Raw genomic sequence first — 21,168 nt, forward strand, 5'->3', positions numbered from 1 at the left:
TGAAACATGGTGATAAGTGAAAAGGTTAATGATCAGACTTCAAAAAGTGATTTTGGTGCTAATGAGACTAAGCATTCCACAAATAAGGTTTGTAGTTCACACAGTTGAATTCAGCAACTATCTTCCCAGAGCAAGGAATTGACTTTCCTCTGCCCATTCTGGGGCAGGTCCACAGCTGACACTGTGGTGCAACAGATGTACATCCAAACCAGGTAATGAAGCAGATATGTGTGTTGACAGCATCCGCGTCTCTAAGTTGGAGTGAGATGGATTTGAAAGGTTGACTGTACGGTGGGTCAGGAGTCGGCTGGATGGCCACAGTCAGAGATGTGGTCACAGCTCTATGTCCAGGTGGACGTGCAATCACAGAGCAGTTCAGGTTGGATGTGACCTCTGCAGGACATCTGCTCCAGCCTTCCTGCTCAAGCAGGGACACACAGAAGAGGATTCCCAGGACCACCTACAGATGTTTTATGAAGACCTCTGAGTGGGGAGACTCTACAATCCCTTTTGGCATCCTGTGCCAGTGCTCCAGTGCCTGCACAGCCCAGAGTTACTCCCTAATGTTCAGATGGAACCTCCTTTGTTACAATTGGTATTGTATTGTGTGTTCTTGTATTGGCACTGGAATGAGCTTGGATTCATTGTGCACACACTGATAATGTCTAAAAATACATTGGTAAAAGACTTTGATATTATTGTCTGTAATGTCTATAGACATTATCTATTATTTATAGATAAACATATTTAAATAATAATATTAATAATACAACATGATAATAATACTATAAATTATGTTTGTGTGATAATATAGATATTACATATCTATTATTAGGTACACCTTGAGCTTTGTGTCTCCTGCAGTGGGGAGCCCGGAACTGGACTCTGTGGCCTTAGCAGTGCTGAGTGCACGTCCCAGCTCTGTGACAAATACTAGTGGATGTTCCAGGTGTACTCTAAAGCTCTAGGGCCTTGGCTAATGTGGCTAGGATCTCACTTTCCTGCTGTGGAGCTGCCAAAAGTTACCTCAGCCACTAATTCGTAACATTTACCTTTGCAGGCAGTGGTTGAACTCCTCAAACATGGGGCTGACCCAAATCTGCCACTAAGTGGAGCCGTGGAAAGTGCCCTCTGTGCAGCTGTCAGTACCACATATGAACACCAGAGAACAACAGCACAGAGGATTGCTTTGGTGAGAAAATGTCTTTTTTTTTTAAGTTTGAACTTCAGAAAAAGCAATGATATTTATCAGGTGCATTTAATTCCCTTTCTCTTTAATGGGTAATAAGCAGTTAATATATATGAAGAACAGTTCATATATATGTATTCCTAACACTGCCTGTTCCTGTCCTGTGGAGCAGGGTATCTGTGTGGCCATTTGTTTTTGTGTTTGAAGAGGATGACAACCTTTTGGTTTAGAAAAGAAAAAAATGTCATTAAAGGCAAATAGGATTACTGTAGAACCCACAGCTCTGTAAGATCTGTTTCCTTGTTTATAAACACACCATTCACATGGAGAGAGGTGTGTTGTGCTACTGTGGATAGGGGAATCCCACTTGGGGTGAGTTCACTTTCTCTCTACGTTAAGGTCAATGGCAGTGTTTGTGTGTATGAAAGTTGGAACTTTTCTTCTCACCCCGGGAACCACAGAGCTGATCTCATTCAGAATGCAGGATTTTGAGATATCCAGAACCAAATAGCAACTGCCTGCAAGAAGGCTTTACTTAGAAAACATGTTTAGATCATCAACTGATGAACAGCTTTAATGGAGCAGAAGAAATGTGTGGTTTGATGCACAAAGCAATCTCACAAATAGATGTTAAGCTCTGATAATCAGTCCTGTCTCTTTAGACATAGCATGAAGGAGATTTTTTTGGGAGCTTTTGTTTTTGCTGGGATGTGCAATGGTTTCTTGTCTTCAGGTTGATAAGCTGCTTGAAGCTGGCGCAGATATCCTTGCACCAGTGACTCTTCAGGAGGGAAAGAGAAAAGCTGTGGGAACTGCTGTTGACTTTGCCTATTATAAATATTATCAGGTATGACTTACATTTCTGTCTTGGAAAAATGCAGTGTTCTTTGTATCCATTCAGATATGTGTTCTGCTTCATCCTCACAGTTTGTCTAGGGCAGCCTTTGAAAATGCTCAATGGAAATTTGCTTTCTCCTTTCATTGCTTCTGAACTATTCACCATTTCAAGTCTGAATGTCTCTTAAGCATTTTGCCTGTGCAGATAATTGTTACAACAACACTCCATTCGGAACTGAATTGGAGAAAGTTAAATGTAATCATACATTGAGAAACTAAACACAAATGTCACATCTGTTTCTGTGAGGCTACAATGAAATCAGGAGAAGGTATTGTGATGTACTATATATATGATTATTATATATAACATGGTATTATACATATAAATAATAATAATACATAGTACATATTTATGATAATAATTTGAAGTGTGTTACAAGTTATGAAAATGCCTTATCAATCAAACCTTAAAATAATGAATTTAAAAAATAAGGGAATTAAATAAAACATATGTTAAGATACGTATGTATGCATATGTATGTTGTATATTATCTATAACATATTCTAAGTATATTTGCTAAACAAAATGAGTTTATTTATTTACTACATACAAGAAATAGAGTGAAACTCAGTAATTCATTAGTTCCTTTCAAAAGGGATTTTACTGTAGTAAAAGCTCGTACTTACTAATCTTGCAGTGAACACATTTCTGCCGGATTCTTTTTATCCTGGCCTACCTGTTTCAGAAAACAAGCTTTGAAAAAGTCAAGGATTCTTTGATGGTTCCAATTGGAAGCAATTCTGCCTTTATTCATATACATATATATAGCTTTTTTAGGGAGAAACATAACAGTGGGCAAGCAGCACCCTCTGGATGTCTTTCCATTTCCAGGAAGCTTCTCAGCACTTTCACAGGTGCTGGGAGAGGAGCTCTGCAAGATGAGGGCAGCTTCCACCTTATTGAAACGTTTGAAAACTGTTTTAGTTGACTCACCGAGTACTCGCCAAACTGATAACAACAGTTATCAACAACAACCACAACTTCAGACCTGGGCACGTCCCGTGCCCCTCATCACAGGTGAAGCTCCTAGCCAGGATCTATTAGGGACAGTGCTGTGCTTTTGGGATGGCTTGGTTTAGCTTTGAGAAAATGGCGTTAGATTTAATGCTCCCTTACGTCAGTGGATTAACTCACACTGTGTTTCAGGACAGGAGAATTGCTAACACACCGTACCACATGCTGTCAGCATCGGAGCAGGAAGTTGTTCAAGCACGCCAGGCACTGCTAGAGCACGTTACAGCAAAGCTCCGTGAGCGCGTCATTCTGAAAGAGAAAGAGTGGGATCAAGAAGAGCTGAGAAGGTCCAAGAAATGTTAGTTAAGGCTGTAAGAGTATTTCGAGATGAAGGGTGGCATCAACAGGTGTGAAGAGGAATTTACTGTTATAGTTCTGGTTTTGCTGCCTGAAAAAGGAACTCGGTAAAAACTGTGCTTACATATTTGGTAAGGAGAATGTTTGGGGTTCCTGCAAACACAAAGGGAGCAAAAAAGGCACGGAGGAAGCAATTTCAGTATGAGCTTAGTGACGGTCTGTTGCTACCTGGTAGATTCCTATAGAAGATCTATTACCATTTATTAATGAGTGGTTGAGGGAGCTTGCTTTCCTAGCATCTCTTTTGTGCTAATGCTCTAATTAATGTGTTAATTAGAGTAGTGACAATGAATATATACAAGTTAAGATGATCTAAATGGTCTTCCTCAGTAGTTCTCAAATGCTTCCTGAGGCTTGTAAGCTCCTGATACCAGTCTTTGAGGCAGATGTATCACACTTGAAAAGTGACATCTGAATATCAGATTGTTACCTTTGCAGTAACAGACTTTGCAGGGAAGGCCCTACAGGGAGATCGGGACAGGCTGATTGCTGGGCTGAGGCCAGTAGGATGAAGTTGAACAGGAGCAAGTGCCACATCCTGCACTTTGGCCACAACAACCCCATGCATCGCTACAGGCTTTGGGCAGAGTGGTTGGAAGGCTGCATGGAGGAAAAGGATCTGGGGCTGAACGTGAGACAGCAGTGTGCCCAGGCGTCCTCCATACTCAGCGCTGGTGAGGCTGCGCCTTGAGTACTGTGTTCAATTTTGGGCCCCTCACTACAAGAAAGACGTTGAGGCCCTGGAGCACGTCCAGAGACAGGCAATGGAGCTGTGAGGGTTCTGGAGCACAGATCTATGGGCAATGGCTGAGAACTGGAATGGGTCAGTTTGAAGAAAAGCAGGCTCAGGGGAGACCTTATGGCTCTCTACAACTCCATGAAAGGAGGTTGTGGTGAGGTAGGGGTTGATCTCTTTTCCCACACAGTGATAGGATGCAAAGGAAATAGGCTCAAGTTGTGCCAGGTTTGGTTTAAGTGGGATATCAAGAAGAATTTCTTCACATAAGGGATTATCAAGCATTGGAACAGGCTGCCTGAGGAAGTGGTGGAGTCGCTCTGTCTGGAGGTATTATTAACAGTGCAGTGATGTTCAGGACATGGTTAGTGATGGACTTAGTAGTTTAATGGGATGGTTGGAGTTGATGATCTTCAGGGTCTTTTCCAACTTTAATAATTCTGTGATTCACTGACAAGAGATGCTTTGTATTCAGTATCTTAAAGATTTATACAGTGGACAGTTCACCAAGCAGTGTGTGGTGCCCCAAATTTTTAACAGAGGTTGATTTTGTGACTAATGCTCTGTTTCTGTAGTTGGAACGCTGATTTTGGTCTCCTCTCTGTCATGTTGTAGTGGATTCAGCCATTCGTGTATGTGCTTCAGAGAAAAAAGAGAGGAACCATCATGAGGAACAGGGAAGGTAGGACAGAGATATGCATGCAAGTATTTACTGTTCTTAGTCAAAAATAACAAGCCCTGATATTTTCCAAGCACTGCCATTTTTGTCTTTCATAACTTTTCTTTCATCTATTCAGTCTTACCAGCTGCAGTTGCCTTGTTTCTCTGTCCTGATCACATCACTCCATCTTCAGACTCTACCACAAGAGTCGGCATAATATTCAGTCATCTTGTGGGAGCAGCATATCTGCATCTCTTAAACTCAGTCATCAGTACCATAGAGTACCCTGCAAATGCTGAGAAATACGCAGCCATGCTTTCCATTTTGATACAGGAATTTGAGAAGATGTTTTAAGGCCGTCAAGAAAAAACATTTTTTTGGTATGTGTTTGCAACTCCATTTTCAGTTGACACTAACACATGACATGCAAATTTTCAAATGGAATGTGTAGATTTGCAATCAGATATTCAACTGGAAGAAAAATCTGATCTCCTCTCTTTACCAAATGTTATAAGCCCTCTCTTACCAGAGAGAAAACCCCCCACTTCACAATCAGCCTTATTGATGTCATTGCTTTTTGGCAGTACGTACTTTTATGAACAGCTGTTCTCAAGGGTACAGGAAGAGTAAAATGAGATTAAATATATCTGAGGACCAAGAGAGCTAAATGAGAACTGCAGCTACTGCCACTGAACCAGACTGACATTAGTTTCAGAAAAACAAGATCACATATCCCACTAGTTTTACAGCTTTGTAGCTTTCTCATTTTATGTTTTAATAAAAAAAATAAATTCTGTTGCCCATATACTTTAGATTGCATCTGGGGACTGCTCTGAAAGTACTGCCTCCTGTTTTATGTTTGCCCACAAGACCAGTAACAGATGTTGGTGGGATGGCAGCAGAGGCTGAATCTTCCCATGAATATCCTACTGTGTTGTTGCTGTGTGACAGATGGCAGCAGAGGGGCAGTGTGACAGAACGGTGTGTGACATGGGAGTGTGTATGGAGCAAACATTATTGTTGAATTGAATTCCTCTGTGCAGAAAAAATGCCAGTGAGTGCCATTCATTGATGCTTGTGAACATTGATGGAGACCAACCAGTGGATGTGAGCAGTGGATGTGAGCACAGTGAGGGGTGGGTGGTGCATTTCAGCAGTGGTGGCAGTGACAGTGGTCACCTCTGCCAGTGCAGCTTTATACAAGCACAGCATACAGGTTCTTGTTCATCACTGGTAAAAATGCAGAGCTAATGGTGGTGACTATGTTGAAAATTTGTGTTTTGTAGCTGATAATTTGTTCTATCAAACAGTGTTACTGTGCTCACTGTATCTGTTGTAGATTCCAGGGAAATAAATAGGAGGCATTACTTTCGGAGCAAACGACGTATTTTATATGTGGCCCCAGACAATTCCTCTTCACTTAGCGTGGCCCAGGCAAGCCAGCAGGTTGGACATGTGTCCAACGTGTCCAGCATGGGCATAAAAAGAACTAACAGAAAATCTGGAAGGTTGAAGCACACAAAGATTTTACAAAGTCAGCAGTGACTTACTGACAGAGGTGAAGTGTTAGTGCAACCTGCTTGCTGCTGTGCAGGGATAAAGCAGTGTTTCTAATAGAGACTGTATCACATAGCTGGAAGGCTGTAATAAATTGGTAGCATATAAAATATATTCGGTATTGCCTGTGAAAGCTATGATGTATTCAGATGTATCTTAGCTTTTAAGAAAATTCTATCACAGGAATGAAAGGTTTTGCATGAATAGCTTTTGGCTTTATCTTACATCTAGTCCTGTCAGATTTCACAAGCACAGAACTGTTTGGCTTGGACAGGTCATGCTAAGGAGTTGTGTGCTGTAAAGAGTTCCTAAATTTTTAAAGAACCTGTAAGAGCAGAGCCCAGCTTGCAATTAGATCTAACAGTCTGCTTCCTAGTCCCACCAGCAGCCTCAGCCCAAGTACTCTTTGTTTTATATTTCAACTGCAGAATAATTGTCAGGACTAAGGCTAGAAAGAACAATAATGTACTTCTGTTTGACAAGTACCTTTGTTCCAGGCTGCCCATCTTTAAGTACTGCTATCAGTGCGGACGTTCTGTTGGTGTCCAGCTGTCACCCTGCAAACGCTGTTATGAGGTCTTTACTTGCAGTGAGGCTTGCAGAAGGAAATCCTGGAATGAACGACACAGTCGTGAGTGCTCAGGATTGCTGGGTAGGTTCAATCACCATTGCTGTGTCAGCATGGTGATTTGTGTATATGTAATAATAACCTGGGCATGCCTTCCTTTGAATGAACTGTTCAGATGCATTCTATGTAGAAATTTAAATAAGAACATTCACTTGAATGTTTTGGAAAACCACCAGCTTTAAGACTACGCAAACCCACAACAGAAGCAGTAGAAGATTGGCACAGAATCACAGGGTGGTTGGTTGGAGGGGACCTGATGTGGCTTCAGGGAGGAGAGAACAGGTAGTCACCCTCCTCAATCCCTGTGAAGCTTGTGGAGCCAATTAATGCTGAAAACCTCCAGATGTGTGGATTTCCAGTCAGCAAGGATTTAATGTAGGAAATCACACCTAACCAGACTGATAGGTTCTTACAGTGAGCTTGGGTGGATGAGAGGAAAACAGGAAGTTGTTTACATCACCTTTATTAAGGCTCTTGACACTGGCTTCTGTAGCAAACAGTCTTCTCACAGACAAACAAAGTTTGGGTTAGAAAAGCAGACAGCAAGGTGGACTGAAAACTGACAAAATGACTGGGCCTAGAGAGCAGTGACCAGCATCAAACAGTCTGGATGGAGCACTGTACCAGTGGCACAGACTTGGGGCCAACAGTATTGAACATGTGACAGTGTGTGCCTTCAGCAACTGCGTGTGATTGGGAAGAGTGAGTGCCAATGTAAATGGGTGCATTCCTAGTCAGGAGGAGCTGACAGGCTAGTGGAACAGGAAGAGAAGGACTTCATGAAATTCAATGAAGGAAAGTCCTGCATCTGGGGGGAACAACTCCATGAGCCAATAAGTGCAGGGGGGTGACCAGACGGAGAGCAGCTCTTCAGAAAAGGACCTTAGGGCCATTCTGGGGACAAGCAGCAAAGAAAACCAAGAACATACTGGGCTGTGTTGGAAAATGCATCACTAGCACGTTGAGAGAGGAGAATCCCTGCTCAGCATGGCTGAAATCCTGTTGGGGTGAAGGTACCTGTGTTTTGAGCTCCTCTGTGCAAGGAAGATGGACTCAGTGCACTAAGTCCAGCAAAGGACCACTGGGGTGATTAATGGCTTGGAGTGTCTGTGCTGTGATGAGAGGCAGAGATGTGAGATTCACCATCCTCAATATGAAGAAGATGTAGTGGAATCTCATCAACATGTAGAAATACCTGATAGGAGTTAATGAATATGAAAAATTCTTCACTGTGACAAGACCAGAGGTGATGGAAACACAAGACACATGAAATGACATGTGAACACAAGAAAACACGTTTTTACTGTCAGGGTGGACAAGTGGTGATACAGGTTGTCTGGAGAGGTTGTCTCCATTCTGAGAGGGCATCAGACCCTGGCCTGGACGGAGCCCTGGGCAGCCAGCTCAAGTGGCCTCTTCTGATCTCAGTCATCCTGTGCTTTGTGATGAGAAAGAAATGAGATATGATGGGAGTAGGAAGACGAGAAAGCACATAGAACGGGGAACGGTTTGATTTAGGGTAGCAGTAGAGCGTGAAATGTTTGTTGTTCATAGTTTGTTACTTTCAGTCTTTTATCACCTTGGGAACACTTGAAATAGTGACTCTGGTGCCACACACCAGAGCCGTTTATGTCTGAAGAACAAATTACTGTTATAAAATGTTCTGAAGGAGATACAGAAAAACAGTTGCAAAGCACACCATCCCAGTGTGGTAGGTGAATCCTGTACAGACCTGTACTTATCCATCCAACAGCAAACTACATTTTCAAGGAGTAGAGGAGCAAGAACTCTCCAGTGAATTTGTTACTTTTCCCACCAAGAAAAGGAGCGTAAGATCCAGAAAATTATTTCAACGTTTTCCAACTTGCCCAATGATGTTTTGTTTGGAGCGGTTCTTGTAATTGTCCAAAACACTGTAACTGCAATCAAACAAAGCAAAACAAGCCTCTCCTACCTCACAGAGTAGTTACAATTCATTCTCAAAAAACAAAACCAAATAAATTAAATTTTACTACGTATATAATAACAATTCTTAAATGTTGGAGCTGTATAAAGCATTTTCCATCTGCCACGTTTCTGGTAAAGGCCTTCACTCAAATGCCCAACCAAACAGACCTCACTGCACACAGCTGTTTGGCACCTTTCTCATGATAATTTGTAGGTTTATGTAGAAGAGAATCATCCCCTTTAAGCACTGACAATGCAGTCCATCCTGTGTATCCTGAGGTGCCTCTATGCACTGTTCTAGTGGTGCCAAAGAGGAGGTGATGGCCTTACTAATGGCTGTGACCACTCTCAGTATGAAATTGAGAGAATGTCAATTAATGCTCATTTTGATGGGAAAATTACAGCTATATTTTTAAATGTGTTTGTCCCAGATCTGTGTTAAGTAACGGTGATAATTAAAACATACAAGCTTGCTTATGTGAGAGGACTGATAACAAAAACACTTTTCAAACACTGTATTCCTTTCTGGTTAATTTCAAGGTTAAAAGGTTTATTTATTTTTATTTTTGTTTTGTTTGTTTCTTTGTTTTGTTTCTTCTCTCCAAAATAAAAAGATGTGAAATTCCCTAACTTACATTAGTTTGAACCATTCAGTCTGTTGCTCCAAGAGCTTTCTGCTCTTGGATTTCTGCTTCCTTTTTCTGCTTCCTGTGCTTTTAACTATGGGATAATACAGTTAGCATTTCTTTTGCACCTTGTGAGGAAAACTCAATGTTTAACAAATATCCTGAAGTAATTAGCAGCATTAGCAGCAGGTCTAGCAGTTTCTAAGATGCTTACAAGAAGCAGCAAGTATCAGTTGCATGTGGTCAGTTTGCTGGGAAGTTTATAGGTACGTAAGTAGGTACAAATAGCGGATTGACAGTTGTCTGTTAACAATGCACTTGTACCAAAATAGGAATATTCTCAAATCACATACCCAGTTTATGGTTAATTAAAAAAAAAAAACAACAAACCAAAGCTCACTTTATTTATTTATTTTCAGAGAAGAGCACAGGTCAGACGTTTCCATCTGCAAGCACAGCGGGTCACAAAGGACACAAAAAGAACATCATTTGCAAAAATGGACGAGAAGGTGGAGAAAAGAGAGGTAGAAGAAAGGATAAGGTTAGGAGTGGTGGAAGAGAGACTCACCAGAAGAATGGCTGACTTGTTTCAAGTACCACTTACTATTGTATGGCCATGTTTGAATGCCATTTTCTTTCTGCCTTGTACTCCACTTCTAATAAGATTAAAAGTGACACAGTCTGACAAGCTTTGAGGAAATAAAGAGAAAGCATCTTTCCGTGATGCCACATGAGCTCCATACCATCAGAACTGGCGTGTGTGGGATGTGGGTACATCCATGTTACGCTTCACAGAATCACAGAATGGCTCAGGTTGGAAGGGACCCCAAAGATCACGAAGCTCCAACCCCCTGCCACACGCAGGGCCACCAACCTCCACATTCCACAGCAGCCCAGGCTGCCCAGGGCCCCATCCAACCTGGCCTTGAACACCTCCAAGGATGGATGGGGCATCACAGCCTCTCTGGGCAGCTGTTCCAGCACCTCACCACTCTCGGTAAAGAACTTCCTCCTGACATCAATCTAAATCTTCCCTCCCTGAACTTAACACCATTTCCCCTTGTCCTGCTGTTATCTACCCTTTCAAAGAGTTGATTCCCCTCCTGTCTGTAGGCTCCCTTTAGGTACTGCAGGCTGCACTGAGGTCACCCCGCAGCTTCTCTTCTCCAGGCTGAACAAGCCCAGCTCCCTCAGCCTGTCTTCATAGGGGAGGTGCTGCAGCCCCCTGCTCATCTTTGGGGCTCCTCTGGACCCTCTCCAACAGCTCCCTGTCTTTCTTGTACTGGGGGCTCCAGACCTGGACGCAGTGCTGCAGATGGGGCCTCACAAGAGCAGAGCAGAGGGGGACGATCACCTCCCTGCCCTGCTGGCCACCCCTCTGCTGATGGAGCCCAGGATCCCATTTGCTTTGTGAGCTGCAATGCCACTGCTGGCTCATGTTAAGTTTTTCATCCATCAGGACCTCCAGGTAGCTCTCTGACCAAGTAACCATTATTTTTTTCTGACCAAGTAACCAATATTTTTTTATATTTATATTTATATTTTTATATATAAAGCGCCTATCACCTGATTGATAAACATTCTTTGGAACCATTTTGATGGCAGGGGTAAGAACAGGAGTCAGCCTGTCAGTACCTCAGCATTTCTGTTTCCAACCAATTGAAAAAAAAATTAAAATAAAAGCCACAAGACTTTGCTGCGAAAACGAAAGCACATTTGTTGGCCTTGCACAATCTTACATTTGCCTCTTTCTATTATGGATACCAGCGATATTCCATCACCTTTCAAAGAGAGAATTCTTAGATGAGCATATATCGTGGATGCACCTACTGGTTCTGTTAAACGGCCTCCTCATATTTGTGCTGTTCGTTTTTCCTCATAACCAATGATGGTAGGTGAAGGCGCCCTCAGTTCCTCTGTTTAGCATCTCCAAGTCAAGGGGAAGGAAGGGTGACCGCCGGCCCCGTCTGGCTGCTGCTCCGGGAAGTGCAATGGGGGACCGAAAGCAGGGTGCTGCTAAGAAGTCACTCTGTGATTGGTTAGAATCCCTGCCATCTCTGAAGGACGGCGATGGGGATTGGCTGGCGTCCTTTCTCCACTCGCTGTTGGACAGCAGTGAGAGCTTCTCTGATTGGCCATCGCTTTCCGCACCTTGCAGCAAACCTCCTGCCGAGTGGCTGCTACCTACGGCGCGGTGGCGCGGCGGCAGCCATGGCAACGGCAGGGAGCAGAGAGGTGGGAGCCCGCGGAGCGGCTCGGGGCTGCCGTGACCGTGCAGCCGACTGCGGTGGGCGGGCAGCGCCGGCCGCGCACTGCAGCACCTGTCCGGTGTTGTGTCACCGTGGCAGCCGTAGTGCGGCCCGCGGGCTGTAGTGAAGGGCTTGCGGTGATGGACGATAAGGTCCCGCCAGCGGTTTGGGACCTTCCCGTATCCTCAGGGTCGGGCTCTGAGGCGGATGTACTGAGGCTGGAGAGGCCCCGGTGCTGAGGTCGGCTGTGGCCGCGCTGGCAGCTCGAAGGCGCCCCGTCGCTGTGCCTAAGTGTGGGCATGGAAGTGGCTCTGCTCGGCGAGGTGGGGCTGCACCTTTCCCCGGGGCTGAGACGGCGATGGCTCTGCCGTTGGATTGTGGATGTCATGTGCCCATCCCTGCCGCGGATGGTGCCGGCCATGCTGGGGCTCCCTCGTTCCTGGACTTGGGCTTGGGCGGTGGCTTTGATAGTGCCTGTGCTCACAGCCCTGTTCTTTTTGTCCCAGCCTGACAGCTGTGAAACTGGGATCCATCCCTGGTGAGTATTGCCGTGTTCTGAAATATCCACCATGGATCTGCTTTACCCTCTTGTCCCCAGCCATGCTCAGGTCTCCTATTCTCAGCTGTCCACAGTTGCCCCTTCCTCCTTTCCTGTCCCTTATTCTTCCTTTCAGGACTGTTCATGTCAGTGGGTTCCCAACTGCATATCTGGGCACCCACATCCCCAGCTATTTTCCTTCTTCCTCAGATTCTACTGTCTCTATCTGTCCCCATGTCCCTTGTCCTCTCCTGCCTGCCATTCCCTGGTTTATCTCTGTCTCTGCAGGACAGACCTGGATGTGGTGGTCATGGAACGACTTCAGGCAGCCCCAACCCAGCAGGATCGACGTGTGTAAGTGAGGGAACAGGGTTGTCTGTAGGGGTCTTGGACACCTAGCACACTCTAGAACACCCTGGGCTACCTGGGTCACTTGAGACATTCAGGAGAAAAAGCCTATGGGCTCAGCCACCAGAACAAGAACAGGGCACACTGGAGACACTGTAGAAGCATTCTGGAACACCTGGGACATGCTGGGAACATACTGGGACATTGTGGGACACTTGTGGGACAACCCCAGAACATGCTCAAAGTATGCATGGGACACCTGAAGAATGCCTCTGGGAATCCCTAAAAAGACACCATGCTTTAGTCCACTAAGACAACCCTGGTACCCCACCTCAGAATGCCCAGGGATGTCACTGGGTTAATGCCATTCACCTTCATATTCCTATAGTCTTCCTCTCATCCATGTGGTATCCTGGTTCTCTGTCAGTCCCAGTGTCCCACTCAGGACACCTTAGAACCCAGTCCTAAGTGCATTTGTTCCCTCCTAAGATGCTCCCATATCTCTCACTGGTGTTGCTGTTCTCCTTCACAGCCCTCTAGGTGTCCTTGTCTTCCCCACAGGGTGTTACCACTGTATCCTACCTCTTAGAGTGTCCCAATTTATCCTTTTTCCTCTCCCTGAAAATGCCCGCATTGCACCTTTGAAGGATGTTCCAGTCCCTTTTGGTTTCCCTGCTGTGTTGTCCCAAGTTGTCCCTTTCATGTCCATGTCCCCCCCGGTGTCCCTGTCTGGCCCTCTAATGGTATGCCTGTTCTTCCAGTGTACTGGCAGAGGTCCTGCCGGGTCCCCCTGTCCTTCTGGATGCCTATGTGGCGGCTGTGGAACTGGGCCAGGAGTTAGAGCTGGCCCCAGGGCCACTCTCAGCCCTGCTGCGCATTGTGCGTTGTGCCATCACCATGTGCACCCGTGAGTGCAGGGCCGGGGGGTAGTGGGGGGCACAGAACTGCGAAGGTCTCATTCACCACTGACTGTCCCAGAGACACCCCTGCCTGATGTGGAGGAATGCTATGCCTACTTCAGCGAGCTGCTGCTGTGCCATGCTGTGCATGTGAGTCTTCACCCCTCACATGCTTATTGGCCCCCAGGTGCTCCTTGCACAACCCCTGCACACTCAGTAGTACCAGTGTGCTTCCTGCACGCTCCCCATATTTCCCAGCATCCTCACAGCAACCTAAATATGTCTCATGAAGTTATTGGCATTGACACACTCCATCTATGCTTACTGAAGCCTGCATGGTCCTCACATCGTCTCTACGCACTTGTAGGGCCTCCTGTGCTCCTTGCGTGCTTTCCATATGCTTACTTATGTCCCCAGCACTCCTGGCAACATGAAGTTGGCGCCTTCATGTTCTGTACTCTTTTGCCTTGTGTTTGATTGAGCCAGCACACTCTTGCACACTTCCTGCAGCCTCACCAGAACCTGCATGTTCCTTGTGCTCTACACCCTCAGACTCCCAACACCCTCCCCTCCTTTCCCACGTGCCCTGCGTGCTTCCCAGCCACTGACTTTCTCTTGCCCACTGACTTTCTTTTGCCTGCTGCTGCCATGGTGCCATTGCTGTAGCATCCTCCGGTCAGTGTGGCTGTATTTGGGCTGACCCAGGTTGCCCGCATCGCAGCCCACCTCTTTGGAACTGTCCTTCGGCACGCCAAGCTTTATGCCTACGTCCTTACGCCCCAGGTGAGCTCAGCACTGTTGAAAGTAAATGTGCAATGGAGGTCAGGCCTGCCCTGATTCCACTGCCCGTCTTCTGTCCCTGAGCCCAGGCTTGCCTTGACTTGACCCTGGTTTATGTGGATAGCCCCGAGCATGGCCCAGAGGGACAGATGCCTACCACCCTCCCCGAGGAGCAGGGAGAGACCACTGTGAATCCCAGCACAGGTGGGGCTGAGGGGTTACAAGGGAAGTGCTGGGATTTTAAGTCTAGGGGACTACAGGGTAATGAAAGGGACCGTAGGGTAAGTGGAGGAGCTCCCTCATATCTGGGATATACCTTAGGGTCTCAGGGGGCTGGAAGGTCATGGGGAGGGTAATGGGAGGCCCATGGGTTCCTGGGGGCACGCAGTGGTCCCAGTGGTCTAGTGGGATTAAAGGGGCATCTTGTGGTTATGATTATGATGAGGGCCTTGTGAAGCACGACAGCATGCAGAATGATCAAGGGGAGTCCTTAGGGTTGTGAGGTTCTGGGAGAACTCTGGAAGGCAGCCCAAGATCAGGGGTGGCTTTGGGAACTCCCAAGAGCAGCACATACACTGATTCATTCCCATGGTTCTTCTGTGGCCTTTTTTGTCCATCAGCAGCTTTGTCTTGAGCCCTCTCTTCTCCATGTCTTGCTGTGTTTCTGGTGACATGTGTCCCTTATGTTCCAAGTCTCTGCTGTGCCCTGTGCCAGGTTCTTAACGTGTCCCCAGGCACTTCCTTGCCACTGGTGTCAAGCTGTAGCTTCTGTCACCCTATGTGCCCTGTTTGCATGTCCCCCCAGCTTTAGTGTCTGACCTCTGCTTGCTCATATCTCCTCCTTATTCCCAGGGCCTCTTGTGTCACCTGTTCCCCTAGTGTCAGGTCCTAAGCCCTGTCTTCCCACATCCCTGTGCCCCCATTGCTAATACCTGTGTGTGTCTGTTCCCAGAGCCTCTGTTACAGGAGGCAGCAGTACCTGAGATAATGCAGGTTCCTGCAGAGATGCATTTGAGTAAAGAGGATGTCTCTGTGTCTCCCCGGGCCTCTCCTAGGAGCAAGAAACACCTTAGAAGACCTCGGGGATCCCGACAAGGAAATAAAAGGCCTTAGACTGTGCCTTAGCATCCCTGTTATCTCTGGAACCCATTATATTTGCATTGCTTATTTGACCTGTTTTTGTGCTGTTGCACAAACAGAAATGCCTGCAGAATTGGCATGAAGAACCGCACACATCAGTATAGGTTAGGGGATAACCTGCTGGAGAGGATCTCTACAGAGAAGGACCTGGGTGTCCTCGTGTCCATCACGGTGATCATGAGCCAGCAGTGTGCCTTGGTGGCCGAGAATGACAATGGGACCCCAGGGTGCATTGCCCAGAGCTGGGCAACTGGCTGTATGGAACTGCTTTATTGGGGTGGCCTAACGTGGTCTCCGGAGGTCTGCTCCAACCCCTACAATTCTGTGATTATGTGATCAGACTCTATGGGTCCCTGTGGGGCTCTGTGGCGCTCCCTGTGCTCTGTGGGGCTCTATGGTTCCCAGTGCCCCACATCCTCTCTGCCCAGCCTCGTCAGGCTCTGCCCACCCACTTGTGTCCCCGCCCCTTGTCACGATAGCCCCACCCCTTAGGGGGGAGCTTGTGGGGGAGGGGAGGTACATGGCACTGCACCGTGGCTCCGCTCACATCTCCCCATGGTCCCTTGCCCCAAGTCTCCCCATAGCCCCTATAGTGTTCCACACCTTTCTCAGCCCCATAGCACATTCAGACTGCTTCCCCACAACACTCCATAGCAGCCCCGTAGCATTCCTTGGCCCCACAGCAGCCCCACACCTCCCACAGTCCCATGATCCCACCCTCCTCTCCACAGCCAATAGGAGGAGGGGCGGTGTCCCGGCCACCACCATAATTGGGGATGGGGAGGAGCGTCGATGAGTCCCATGGAGGGTGAGGTCGCAGTAAGGAGAGCATAGCCTACATAGCCCTGTAGAGTCCCATGGTGCCATAGAGCCCTATAGTGCCTCATAGAGACCCATAGCGTACCCCCAAGAAAGCAAAGTCAGAGGGGATGCTGCAGCAAAAAGCATTTAATCCTGCGCATAGCTTGGAGCTGAGGGCAGAGGGAAATGTATACATCCCACAGATTACACTATACCAGGGGTGGGGGGGACACCAGAACTTGCAGGGCAGGAGCTGGGGCTGGAGGACTAAAAGCCTCCATCAAGATGAAGGATGGATGTCATAGGATTGGAGGAGCTGCCCCATAGCGTGGAAATGCAATCTGTGGATCTGGATCCTTCTTGAGACCCACTGATAGATTTTGAGGGTTGAATGATGGATTTTGGAGATCTGGTGATGGATTTTGGTGGTCGTTGTTCTCAACCATCATCTCATTGTCCTCAGAAACCCCTGGTACCTCCCAAAAATTCTCTTCCTCTTCCTCGTCCTCTTCCTCTTGCACTTCCTCCTCTTCCTCCTCGTCCACCGCCTCCTTTTCTCCCTCCTTGTGCTGTGGCCATGCCACAGGGCCACCACCTCCAGTCTTTGGTGGCCACTGTGACAACCTGTAGAGCCCCCCTTGTCTTTTGGGGGGCTGTGAAATGTACTCTGAACATTGAGAACCCCCCAGGCTTGGCCCACACGTGGCACTGTAGCTGAATCTCAGGTCACCGCCTCCTGGGAAACACACAACGTTGCGCTGCTGTTTGCCTGTAGCCTGCACCGGTACTTCGCACACCCCTAAGCAGTGGTCATTCCACCCATAATCCTGATCCCACACCTCCAGCTTCATCTTTTGATGCGGGTGCAGTGTCACCCACCCCAAATCGAACCGTGCACCCCACTTGGGCCGATTGTTGTTCCACACCGTTGCTGTCCGTAGCCGCTGACCATTGAAGTACAGCAGCACATACGCATCGGTTGCGGTGAAAGTGTCACCGTGCCACCCACTGCCCTCCCGCACTGTCACTGTCACCTGTGCCATCCCGCGGTGTTTGGAACAGCAGTCGGCATTGACCACGCTGTTGGCTGCACACCCGCACTGACACAACCCAACCATGCCGTGAGCGGCGCACTGTTGGCTGCAGTTCGCCCTCAATGCTCTCCATGTGATGTAGTGACCGATGGCTGCCTTCAGTGCTCCCCGGCGTGGGTCCTGGCGGGGCAGCAAGGTGTGCAGAGGCCTGACGTTAGAGGCAACCAACCCAGGCAGGCGTTGCAGGGATCTCAACCACTCGGCATAGTTCTGTGATGCACCGTAGAGGAGGTCGCCATGTTGCTCACCACCTTCCACCTCCACCATCCGTTCATTAAAGACTTGATTGAAGTCGCTGTGGGCGCTGTTTTTTGATTTGTCTTTGCGGCACGCACTGGACATGGCGCTGAACGTGGTTGACTTCACGTTGGCTGTCATTTCTGCACCCAAACAATCAGCCACTTCTTGGGCGCCGGTGCCCATCATGGCGGCGCGGCACAAGCGGATGGCGGTGATGGAGCGGAGGAGGCCGCCCAGTTGGGCCGAGTGGACGTAGTGGGTGCCATAGGCGGCCAAGAGGTCGGCATAATCTGGGGCGGTGGCGGGGGTGAAGTGGGGTGGGAGGGATCGAACAGCATGGAGGAAGTGGGGGGACGGTCTGGGTTTAGGTGAAGCTGAGATCCTGAAGGGGGAGAGAGAGAGAAAATGTCATTGGGGCTCTATGGAGCCTTTGTGGTTAATGGGGATCTATGGGGAGGCGTGATTGAGGGAAGATTGAGAATATGGGGAGGGGCGATTGAGGTGCCTATGAGGTGATTGAGGGGTCTATGGAGTGTTGGAGGAAAGCTGTGGGGTGACTGGAGGGGTCTGTGCGGGGATTCTTTGTGGTCTATGGGGTGACTGAGTGCTGGAGGGGGGTCTGTGTGGGGCCTATGGGGTGATTGAGCCATGTGTGGGGTGATTGGGATCTATGGGGTGTCTATGGAGGTCATTTCTGCACCAAAACAATCAGCCGCTTCTTGGGTGTCCGTGCCCATCATAGCGGTGTGGCAAAAGTGGATGGCAGTGATGGAGCACAAGACGCTCTGTAGACGGGGTAATTGAAGGGATCTGTGGGTGAGTTCTACGGGGTTCTGTGGAGTGTCCCTGGGGTGTCCCTGGCGTGGTTTGAGAGTCTATGGCGAGGCTACAGGATGATTTGGGAGTGTCTGTGGGGTGTCTATGAAGTACCAGTGGGGGGGATGGGCTGTTTATGTGATGATTACAAGAGGCTATGGGGTGATTGGAGGAGTCAGTGGGAGGCCCTTGGGTGCTGGAGGGGGTCTATGGGGTGATTGTGTGGAATCTCTGGGGAATTTTAGGGGAATTTGGGGTGTTGTGGAGGTGCTGGAGGGGGGTTGTAGGAATCTGTAGGGTGGAGGTGGAGGGACAGAAGAGATATAGGAGAGGAAAAGGAGGAGAGATGGAGAACATGGAGGAGAGGGAAGAGAGGGAAATGGAGATGGGGGAGATGGAGGAGAGATGGAGAACAAGAAGGACAAGGGGGAGATGGAAGAGAGGGAACAATGGTGGAGGAGATGGAGAAGAATGAAGACATGGAGGATGAGGAGATGGGGGAGAGAGAAAAGAGATGGAGATGGAGGACAAGAAGGACAAAGTTGAGATGGAGGAAAGATAGAAGACAAGGAGCGCAAGGAGGACACGGTGGAGAGGGAAGAGAAGGAGGAGATGGAGGAGAACTGGAGGGGAAATGGAAAGAGCTGGGGAGATGGAAGAGGAGAGGAGATGGAGAAGCAGGGAGAAAGGATGAGGGAGCTGGAGCCCTACCAGTAGTGCACGCAGTGCAGCTCGGTGCTGGCGAATGAGTAGCGGTCCTCCCGCTCCTTCTGCATCCCGAACTCTGCCACGCGTGAGTGGGACCCGGCCATGGCCAGGGTGACTCCTCCCCCCGGGCTGAGGGCTGCCTCCAGCCCCACTCTCCAATCCTGCGCTATCTTCTCTGTCTGGGCCACCAGCATCCTTATGGATTGGCTGCCAGCGGCCAGTGAGGACCTCTGCTGGCACTTACTCCCTGCTCGCCACTTGCTGACGCCATTGTAGAGGAGGAGGGACTGTCCTTTGTGGAGCTGGTTCACGCAGACCACACAGTGCCTGCCGGTGGGTTTGGTGATGGCCAACACTTGGCCCTCAGTGAGGGACATGGTGGTGACATCCAAACCTGAACCCAGAATGTTGGTGCCAGGAGCCGGGGGGACACGGCAGGATTTACCAACGGCACGGTGGCACTGGGGGCAAATGGTGGGGAGATGATGGAAGAGGAGGAGGACTGAGAAGGCAAGACAGTGGGGAGCGGACTTCATGGTGATCGGCTGCAGGGGAATGGAAATGTGGTGAGTCCACGGGGGTGTGGGCATGGAGAAGGGGGGGGAGGTGGAGGAGGTGGGGACACAGGACTGTGGGAATGGGGGGGACATGGGGATATGGGAATACAGGGACTTGGGAATATGGGGATATGGAGATGGGAACATGGGAACAGGGACAAGGAAATGGGGACATGGGGACATAGGAACACGGGGACACAGAGACATAGGAACACGGGGACACAGAGACATAGTGACAAGGAGTTGTGGGCAAATGGGCACATGGAGATGTGGGGACGCAGGGACATAAGTATATGGGGACAAGGGGACAAAGGAACAAGGGGATGCTGGCACTCACCTGTCCTCTCTGCTGTGTCTGCTGCTGTGGGGTGTGCTCCAACACCTCCTACCCCAACATCCCCACCCCCAGCGTCACCCTTCACACATCCCCGCTCCACAAGTTGGGGGGTGATACTTCCTGTCCCCTCTAAAAAACTTGTATTTGAGGTTCCCAGCAGCTATGAGTCACCCCGAGGGGGAGTGACATACACCTCCTAGCCACGGTGATACAGGATGTGGGTCACAGCATGGGGGGTGACAATGGGGCTGGTGCAAAGTGCTTTTTTGGAGGGGGACAATAGTGATGTTGTGTGCAATGGGGGCAACAGGGACACTGTAGGCATTGGGGATAGTGGGAGGTGTGGGGACATTGGGGACACTGGGGACAGTTGGGGCATTGGGGATACTGGGGACACGGAGATGGCACCATAGTGACAAAGTTGGGGCTGAACTTGAGACAGCTGGGGAAGGGGAAGGGCAAAGAGTAAGGGAGAAGAGGTTGGGGAATGGAAATGGAAGAAGGTGGAATAAGGTGAATGGGAAGGGAAGGGGGAGGCAAAGGGAAAGGAAAAAGGAGGAGGAGGAGGAGGAGCAGGAGGAGGAGCAGGAGGAGGAGGAGAGTGAAGATGAAGGATTCATTGAAGGGGGAGAGGAAAGGAAGGGAAGAGCGAAAGGGTAAGAAGAGTGGAAGGGATGGGAAAGGAAGAAGAGAAAGGGGAGAGGGAAAGAGAAACAGGAGGAGGTGGGGGGTGGGGGAAGTGGAAAGAGAAGGGGGAATAAGAAAGGGAAATAGGAGTGGAACAGGAGGGGAAAGGAAAAGGAAAGGAAGGGCAAAGGGGAAGGAGGAAGAGGAAAGAGAAAGGGGAGGGGAGTGGGAAGTGGAAAAGGAAGTGCGAGGGGAAGGAGAAAAGGAAGAGAAGGGAGAAAGGGGTAAAGGGCAGGGAGAGGGGATGGGGAAGACAAGAAGAGGGAAGGGGAAGGGCAAGGGAAAGAAGAAGGGGAAGATGAGAGGGGATCGGGTGGTGGAAGGGAAAAGAGGAAGGAGAAGGAAAGGAGAATGGGAAAGG

The 21,168-nt window shown here is 48.6% G+C and overlaps 2 protein-coding genes across 2 annotated transcripts in view; one reads left to right on the plus strand and one right to left on the minus strand.

Annotated features, from left to right (window-relative positions):
• Positions 1 to 10,196, plus strand: part of LOC306953711 (ankyrin repeat and MYND domain-containing protein 1-like) — a gene marked incomplete at both ends in the record, with an annotated part of 23,400 nt that extends 13,204 nt beyond the window's left edge. Inside the window, 6 exons of the mRNA XM_079544684.1 lie at positions 1,061 to 1,192; positions 1,923 to 2,036; positions 3,234 to 3,399; positions 4,810 to 4,876; positions 6,910 to 7,064; positions 10,033 to 10,196. Of these exons, the coding sequence (XP_079400810.1) occupies positions 1,061 to 1,192; positions 1,923 to 2,036; positions 3,234 to 3,399; positions 4,810 to 4,876; positions 6,910 to 7,064; positions 10,033 to 10,196 (798 nt within the window). The remainder of the gene's footprint in view (positions 1 to 1,060; positions 1,193 to 1,922; positions 2,037 to 3,233; positions 3,400 to 4,809; positions 4,877 to 6,909; positions 7,065 to 10,032) is intronic.
• A 6,471-nt stretch (positions 10,197 to 16,667) lies between these two features.
• On the minus strand, positions 16,668 to 19,762 carry PRF1 (perforin 1; the record flags this gene model as incomplete). The annotated part of the gene is made up of 2 exons (XM_079544685.1): positions 16,668 to 18,084; positions 19,230 to 19,762. The coding sequence occupies 2 exons, from the start codon at positions 19,760 to 19,762 to the stop codon at positions 16,668 to 16,670; spliced, it is 1,950 nt and encodes a 649-aa protein (XP_079400811.1).
• Positions 19,763 to 21,168: the final 1,406 nt, after the last annotated feature.

Source organism: Tetrao urogallus, assembly GCF_951394365.1.
Source record: "Tetrao urogallus genome assembly, chromosome: 19".
NCBI classification, from domain to species: domain Eukaryota; kingdom Metazoa; phylum Chordata; class Aves; order Galliformes; family Phasianidae; genus Tetrao; species Tetrao urogallus.